This window comes from Chrysochloris asiatica, unplaced genomic scaffold (genome assembly GCF_000296735.1).
Source record: "Chrysochloris asiatica unplaced genomic scaffold, ChrAsi1.0 scaffold00056, whole genome shotgun sequence".
NCBI lineage: Eukaryota > Metazoa > Chordata > Mammalia > Afrosoricida > Chrysochloridae > Chrysochloris > Chrysochloris asiatica.
Window position 1 is genome coordinate 691,687 of NW_006408574.1, and position 8,473 is coordinate 700,159.

At 49.5% G+C, this 8,473-nt stretch overlaps 1 protein-coding gene across 1 annotated transcript in view; it reads left to right on the forward strand.

The window, feature by feature from the left end:
- PNPLA7 (patatin-like phospholipase domain containing 7) overlaps positions 1-8,473 on the forward strand; it is a 60,232-nt gene that overhangs the window by 26,154 nt on the left and 25,605 nt on the right. Inside the window, exons 17-20 of the mRNA XM_006863775.1 lie at positions 2,755-2,878; positions 3,579-3,692; positions 4,315-4,384; positions 7,053-7,202. Coding sequence (XP_006863837.1) covers positions 2,755-2,878; positions 3,579-3,692; positions 4,315-4,384; positions 7,053-7,202 — 458 coding nt within the window. The remainder of the gene's footprint in view (positions 1-2,754; positions 2,879-3,578; positions 3,693-4,314; positions 4,385-7,052; positions 7,203-8,473) is intronic.

Sequence of the window (8,473 nt, forward strand, 5' to 3'; positions counted from 1 at the left end):
AAGGTAGCTCCCAATTGTGAGATTCATATCTGTGCCAATTCCAAAGAAAGGTGAACCAACAGAATGTGGAAATTATCGAATAATATTACTTGTAAATAAAATCTTGCTGAAGAAAATATAAAGATGGGTACCCCAGCACATTCACAGAAATTCAAGCCAGATTCAGAAGAGGACAGGGGACAAGGGACATCATTGCTAGCATCTGCTGGACCTTGGCTGGAAGCAGAGAGTCCCAGAGAGATCATCACAGATGTTTTATTGACTGTACCGTCATCTAGCTGTGCCGACTCCTAGCAACCCTCGACAGGGTTTCCGAGGAGCAGCTGATGAGCATGAACCACCGACCTTGCAGTTTAAGAGGGCTTTGCAGTCTGACGCATTAACCCACAGTGCCACACCAGAACTCCATTGTTGTTGTTGTTATGTGCTGTGGCATTGGTTCCGACTTACAGTGACCCTGGACAGGGTTTCCGAGGCTGTAAATCTTTACGGGAGCAGAAAGCCTCATCTTTCTCCTGCGGAACAGCTGGTAGTTTCGAACTGCTGACCTTGCGGCTCACAGCCCGATTCGTAACCACTACGCTACCGGAGCTCCAACTGTGGATCATAACAAATTATGGATAACATTGCGAAGACTAGGAATTGTAGGGCACTTAATTGTGCGCATATAGAACCTTTACATAGACCAAGAATCAGTCGTTGGAGTAGAACAAGGGTGGTTTAAAAACCAGGAAAGGAATGTGGCATCCTTTCACTGTACTGTTCAGTCCGTATGCTGAGCAAAATCTTCCCGGAAGTGGGACTGTATAAAGAACACGCATGAGGATGGGAGGGACAGTCACTAACAACCTGTATGTAGTGCACAGATGTCACGAGCGTGAAGCACATAGTGATGAGGATGAAGAGTTACAGCGTTCAGTGTGGATTACACTTCAGTATAAAGAAAACAAGCCTGGACCATAGCAACATTATGATCAGTGGAGTGAAGATCAAAGTGGTCAGAGATTTCGAGTTTTACTTTGGATCCACACTGAATGCCCAGGAAAGCAGAAGTAAAAAAATCAAATGACAGATTGCATTGGGCAAATATGCTGCAAAAGACTTTTTTCAATTACTGAAAAGCAAAGATGCCACTTTGAGGACTAAGATGCACTTGACTGAAGTCTTGGTATTTTCCCTATGGAAGCTGGACAGTGAATAAAGGAAGCCCAAGAAAATCTTGATGCCTTTGAATTGTGTTGATGGCGAAGAAAGTTGGCTATGCCATGGACTTCCAGAAGAACGAATACATCTGCTCTAGAAGGGTAGCCAACATGTTCCTTAGTAGCGGCATTTTATCAGGAGAGCAGAGGGTCTGTGAAAAGAGGACCCTCGGTGAGATGAATTGGCACAGTGGCTGGAACAATGGGCTCCGACAGCCACAGCTGTGAGGACGGCTCAAGACTGGGCATTCTTTCTTTCTGTCGTAGATAAGGTTGTTATAGTTGGAACCAACTCAGTGTCAGTCACTAACAACAACAAATTGTTGTGTATACTGCCATTCTATTCATTATGCAGGTGCCCACGAACCGGTCCTTCCTTTGTCTTGTTCATTTGGATGTGCCATTGTTTAATTTCCTTTGTTTGTCTTGGGATTTCTTGTTGAAATCAAGACATTAGAATTTCATAGGGTACTAACTTTCTGAGTTCTCCCCAGAATTTGGGGTTCTCATCAATACTGTTTTCAAGAAAAATGTGGACAGAGCCTTCAGACCATGCTGAGCACTTTCTCTACCTCTGTTTTAACTGTTGGTGTCCTCCAGAGACTGGTCCCACCTGATACCAAATATGAGGTGCAGCCTCCCCACGGTTGTTTCTAAGGGGCATGCTGCCTGTATTTCTTTTAAGACAAGTTTGCTTATTTTCCGGGCAGTCCCATGGTCTATTCAGTATTCTTTGCCAACACCTTAGTTCAAAGTCCTCAATTTTTCTTTAGTCCCCTTCTTCACTGCCCAGCTTTCACATGCAGATGAGGTGATTGAAAAGGCCACCATGTGGGCCCAGGCCACCGATTCTTCAAAGTGACATCGTTGCTCTTTGACATTTAAAAAAAATAATGAGCACTATTAACATTCATTAAACAGGAACTTGAGTCTTTGTAAAAGATGCAATCTGAGAACAAAGCAGGACTTTATAAAAGTTTGAGAGCTGATTTAAAATTTGAGTAGAAAGGGTGGAGGAAAAGGAGCTAGAGGAATGGCCTAGGAAGTCCAATTTTATGTACCACATAGAGGTTTAGGGACTCAAAGTCTCAAAAGTTTTAGTGTCCTTTGGAGCAATCACTCAATTGAAAAAAGAGAAAATGGGGGGAGACAAAGAGCCTAGGGTCTGGGAGTTGGGGACCAGGCAGGAAACTGAAGGTTAACAGCAGCCAGCTGGGTTGGACAGCAGAGAGCATGGCATGTCCTTTCAGAAGGTTCCAGCCTTCCTTCTGAGCATAACTTCAGAAGGAAAAAGGGAAACAGGCATCGGAAATGCAGTGGGCAGTAACTGGCCGTAATTTGATGTCATGGGGCACTTTCTATCCTGACCTGCTCAGTCTGTTTTGTCATTGGAACCTCAGGTCCTGTGCCTGGTTCCCAGGCTGAGGGTCCACCACAAGTGAAATGTGGACGTGAGGGGCCAGAGTGACTCAGGGTTGGGACTGGAAGGCTGGGAGAGGTCCTGGAGCTGGGCACCTTTTTGTACCCTTCAATAACTCTCTATGCCCCCCAGGCAGGGAGACAAGTCAGACTGTACCTACATTGTCCTCAGTGGTAGACTGCGCTCGGTCATCCGGAAGGATGATGGGAAGAAGCGCTTGGCTGGCGAGTATGGCCGTGGAGACCTCATTGGTGTGGTAAGGATCTTGGTGCCCTCCCCCGTGGGCCTGGGCAGAGCCACCCCAATGCCCCTGTGAGAAGGGTGACCCCTCTCTGGGTGCAGCTGTGCTCTGACCTCTGAGGCTCTCAGAGCCCTGGGAACCCCCCCCCCCCAGACATGCCCATACCTTAGAGGTCAGGGTCAGGGTACCCCCAGGAGGCGTGGCTGCCTGGGTAGTAGGAGCAGTAGGGCTGCGACCTCTAGAAGGGTGGCACTCTGCCCCCACCCAGCATGTAGGCAGTTGTACTACCTGTGTCCCCAAGTGAGGGTGCTCCCCAGGGAGGAGCTGCCCCCCCGGGGCTGTACAACTTCCTCATTCATGCCCCAGACCCACCCCAGTGTGACCCAGGCTTTCCTGGCTTGTCCCCAGGTTTGTTAGGGAAGCTGTTGCTCATTGAGACCTGGGCTCCCCACTCAGCTCGAAAGAGGGTCTGGGAAATGCCCACATGCTTCCCGGGCTAGAGTCCACTCCCAGAGTTAGCCCTCTCTTGTCCCTGGCCTTGGGCTCTGGATCTAGGGGCTAAGGTGTGCTCTCCTGTCCTGCTGGGAGGCCCTGAGCTGAGGCCTGCCGCTGTACCCTCTGCCCTCTGGCCTGACTCTGGCTTTGGCCAGGGCTCTGTCGCCCCTCGGGGGAGGTTCTCTCCAAGCTGTCGGTCTGGGTCTGGCTTCTCTCACAGGTGGAGACGCTGACTCATCAGGCCAGGGTCACCACCGTGCACGCCGTTCGGGACTCAGAGCTGGCCAAGCTGCCTGCAGGAGCCCTGACGTCCATCAAGCGCAAGTACCCCCAGGTAGGGATGTGGCCCTGGCTAATCAGGCCCAAGGCTGACCCAGCAAATGGAGGTGTGCGGCACAGCCACACCAGGGCAAGGGCAGCCAGATGGGACGTGGGGACAGCTTGGGCTTTTACAAGGGTGGACACAGAGGGAAGCGTTTCGGGGCAGGAGTCCTGGTGTGAACTGCAAAGTCAGTTTGAACTGCAAGGTTGGTGGTTCAAGCTCACCAGCTGCACTTCAGAAACCCTACACAGGATTGATATGGGTCGGAACCAACTCGATGGCACACAGGAAGTATGGGGTGGAGTGACCGCCCTCTCTTCCAGGGTCACACCCACTGGTCCTGGTATGGTGTCACTTAGGCAGTGGGGAGATGCCCGCTTTCCCTGTTCCCTCCAGGCCAGCACTGCGTACAGCCAGGTGGATCATGCGTCCATTCCCTGAGTCTGTCACTGTGTGAGCACACGAGCTCCCAGAGGTCTATATAGGGGGGGCATGGGGTCCCAGTGCTCCTTGGTCTGTATGTGGGGGAACACAGGACCCCAATGCTCTTTGGTCTGCAGTGTGGGGGCCTTCAGGGTCCCCGCACTCCTTGGTCTGTGGTGTCTGAGTCGGGCTCTCTGTGTTGTCTTTCCAGGTGGTGACTCGACTGATCCACCTCTTGGGTGAGAAGATCTTAGGCAACCTCCAGCAGGGAACTGCAGCAGGTGAGTCCCCACCCCACACAGGACACCCTCCACCTCCAGGGCAGGACAGTGGACCCCTGTGCCAGGAACCCCTCTTAGAGCATGAGGGGTCAGGTGTGTCCAGTAGCAGAGTGTCCTGCTCTATGTGGTCTGGATGTAGACCACACTAGAGGGGGGCAGGCGGGAAGGTGGGGAGAGCATGGAGCAGGACTGAGGGCGCTAGGGCACAAAGATGAAGAGAACACTCTAGAACATCAGGAACGTTTCTTTGTTTTCCAGTTGCCAGTTTGTTTACCATCTCCTAGGCCCCAGCACACTGATCCTACAAGCTTCCCCTTCCCCTCTGCCTTCCTCCCTGCCCTGCCTGGGTGCCCACTGTCCAGCATGTTCCTCAGTGCAGGACCCTAAGTGTCTACGGGAGGGGTGAGTGGTAGGGACCACAGGCAGGACGCCCCAGGGAGTGGGGGTCCTGCAGCCCTCAGGTCTGAACAAACAGAGCCCTGACTTAGCGGCTCCCCCTGCTGGTCCCAGAGCCTGGCCGCTGCCCAAGGGGACGTGGCTCTCACAGACCCTTTCATGGGAAAATGTCATTTACATGTTTCAATAACAAACAGCGGTTCATTTTTGTGTGATAAGGTTACACTAATAATGTTAGAGGTTATCTGCTAAAAAATATAATAACGAATGCAAGCTTTATGAGGATGATGAACCAACTTTTAAAAGTTTTTATTTTGAAATAATTTTAGATTGTAAAAATTATACAGATAATTGCTCTATACTTCCGCCCCAGCCCAGCATCCCCAGTGATAACATCTTAACATAATCAGTGCAAGTATCTGGACCAGGGACATTGATGGACCTTCCCATGTTGTTTGGATTCCATCAGTTTTTCCACACACTATTGGGTTTTGTTGATAATTGTATAAATTTGGTCACGTTTTGGTTCATAAAACCACCATATTTTATGAAACCAACGTTACAGTGACATCAACCCTAGACAAAAACAGCAGAGCCCATCAGTAGCTTGGAAAAAGGACAACGTGTCAAAACAACTGGGTCTCACCTGGGCTGACACACCATTCAGACATCTGTGAACAGAGCGCCTTATATTAGTGAACCAAGTCAGAAAGACTAGTGCATGCAGAAAAAGGCATTAGACAAAATTCAGTATTTATTTATAATGAAAACTCAGCAAAGGGAACAGAAGGAAAGACCCTTAACCTAAAGCAGGCTGTAACAAACCTACAGCTAACATCAGAGCCCACAGTGGCAGACCGCTTTCCCCTTGCTCTCAGGACCAGGGGCGTTCTCACCATGCTACACAGCAGGCAGGCAGAGGAGACAATTCAAAGGCTTCGTGTTAGGAGCGAGGATGGGGAGACTCGGTCTCATGTACTTTGGACATGCCATTGTGAGGACCGGTCCCTGGAGAAGTATATCATGCTTAGTGAAGTGGACGGTCAGTGGAAAAGGAAGGCCCCCAGTGAGGTAGATTGCCTTAGTGACTGCAAACAGGAACGCTTGTGGAAATGGCGCAGCAGTGGGTGGTGTGTTCCGTTGGCATAGGTTGGATTACTATCAGGTGGCAGCTAGCAACAACATGTTAGAAAAGAAGACGCAGAGCTGCCTTTATATAAAGATTGTGCAGAAAATTCCAAACAATGTAGAAAATTCTGGATCTAGTGAATGAGTTTACTAAGGTTACAGGATGCAAGGGGTCATTGGTATTCCTGATGCCAGCAGAGCACACTTGGGTTTGAAATTGAGAAAACCGTATTATTTACAAGAGCACCGGGGAAAAAAAAAGAAAGAAAATAAGAATTTAGATTTAAATCCAACAAAGTATATCAAGGTTTGTATGCAGAAAACTACAAAATGCTAGTGAAAGAAATCCAAGGAAATGTAAATGACTAAATGGAGAAGTAGATCATGGATGGGAGACTCAATGTTGGTGGCACATCAGGGTTCCCCAGTTTGATCCAGAGGGTCAGTGTGCCCACTGACAAGGCGCTTATTGTCCTGGTAATGTCTGCAGTGAGAGCTCTGTTTTTATTACTGAAGTTGGCAACTTGTGTCTTTTTGCCTTGCCAATCTTGGTACAACTTCACTGGTCTTTCCATTGGTTTTCTCTGTTTTTCGTTTGTTTTCCATTTCATTATTTCTGTTCTTTGTTTTTACTTCATTATGTTTGTTTGGGATTTATTTTGCTTTTAAAAAATTTCTTCAGATAATTTGACCTGAGACCTTACTTTTTTTAACGTAACCATTTTAGTACTGATCTACTGCAGATTTCCCTTTAAACACGACTCTTAACAGCACCCCACAATTTTATGTGCCCTATTTAAGTTTCCATTCAGTTAAGAAATATTTTCTCACAGTCCTTGAGACTCCCTTCTTTGGCCCATCAATTCCTTACAAGCATGTTATTGAATTTCCAAATGATCACAAACATTTCTGCTGTTTTCCTGTTAGTGATCTCTAGCTCAGACCCATAGGAGTAGGTTTGTGTGTATCTGGGGAGGGGGGGGGCCCAGGGGCCCAGGGGCCCAGATAGAGTAGATGCCAGCAGAGCATTGTGTGACTGCTGCTATGTGGATACCCACGTTTGATCCTTTTCTCTCAAGAGTGCTGAGGGGCTATAGGGGGCGCATTGGGCCTCCCAGGCCTGACTCTGTGTTTGTCCCCGCAGGTCACCAGCATGGGATCCCCACAGCGGGCAGCCAGTGGGACATGGGGAACCCAGCTAGCAACCTTGCCACGGTAGCCATCATGCCGGTGTCGGAGGACGTGCCCTTGCCCGCCTTCGCCCTGGAACTCCAGCACGCCCTGCGTGCCATTGGTGAGTCCACCTGCCAGCCGGGCAAGCTGAGCTGTTTCCCAGCAGGCTCTTCTGGTATCCCTGAGATGGCAATCCGCTGGCATGAGTGCACCCCTTTGAGCCCTGAGAGTCACCCTCTAGTAGCTTCAGGTGGATTTTCTGTCTCCTGGGGTCATTCTTGGCTCTGCATAGCTGAGGTGTCTCGTCTCTCGGCCTCAGTTGTCTAGTTTCCTGTGTTACTTCCGTTGTTCTGACTCATAGTGACTCCGTATAGGGTTTCCATGGGGCAATTTCAGTGAGCAGTCCAGTGTGTGTCCTACAGTGCTACTTCCTGTGTTACTCCAGAGGTATAGTGAGTCAGGCGGCTGTATGTCACGGCCCCTCCACATTGGTCTGCTCATTTACACACGAGCCCAAGGGTCCTGGAAAAATGACACCGACAACCCCTTCCAGGACCCTCTCTACTCACTGGCTTCTGTCACTCATTGCAACGGTCACAGAGAACTCAGGCACCGTACTCACAGGTACAGGCCTTCCTAGGGAGGGGCAGAGGGTGCAGCTCAGGGCACACTTGTTCCAGTCAGGACAGCTGCCTGCTAGCCGTGCCCACAGGCAATGTTACAGAACTCTTTCCAGGTTGCTGATAAATGCTCACAGGATGCAGCCCTCCACCATAGGCCTCGAGCACCTTGGGTCAGCAAACCTGGCTCCCCTAGTTAAGTGCTCAGAGGCACCCCACTCTACAAGCAAGCTTTCTGTTTCCAGTCACTCCGCTTCACTTGCTCCGTGGGTTGGGAAGTCCACTGTTCTGTGTCAGCTTCCTGTCCCTGGGTGTCAGCTTCCTGTCCTTGGGTCAAGGAGGTTCAGTGTGTAGGGATCTCGGGGCCTAAAGGGCATGCTCCGCTCCTGGCCCTCTTTCAGTGGGAGTGAAATCCCCCTGCGTGAGATGACTCACTTGCCATCCATAGTGGAGTTCCAGGTTTGTGCATCACAGCTAACCCTGCTAACCACTCATGATGGAACTGTATCTTCCTGCCAGCATTGCCGCCCACCTTATCTTACCCAGTTCCCTCAGGGTCAAAATGTTGTTTGGTGGGAATTACAAAGAACAGACCATCAATTACTGATGTGCAAATTCAAACTGAAGCTGAAGAAAATGAAAACAAGTCCACGAGAACCAAAATATGACCTTGAATGTATCTCACCTGAATTTAGAGATCATCTGAAGAACAGATTTGATACATTAAACATTAAAGACCGAAGACCAGAAGAGTTGTGGGATGACATCAAGA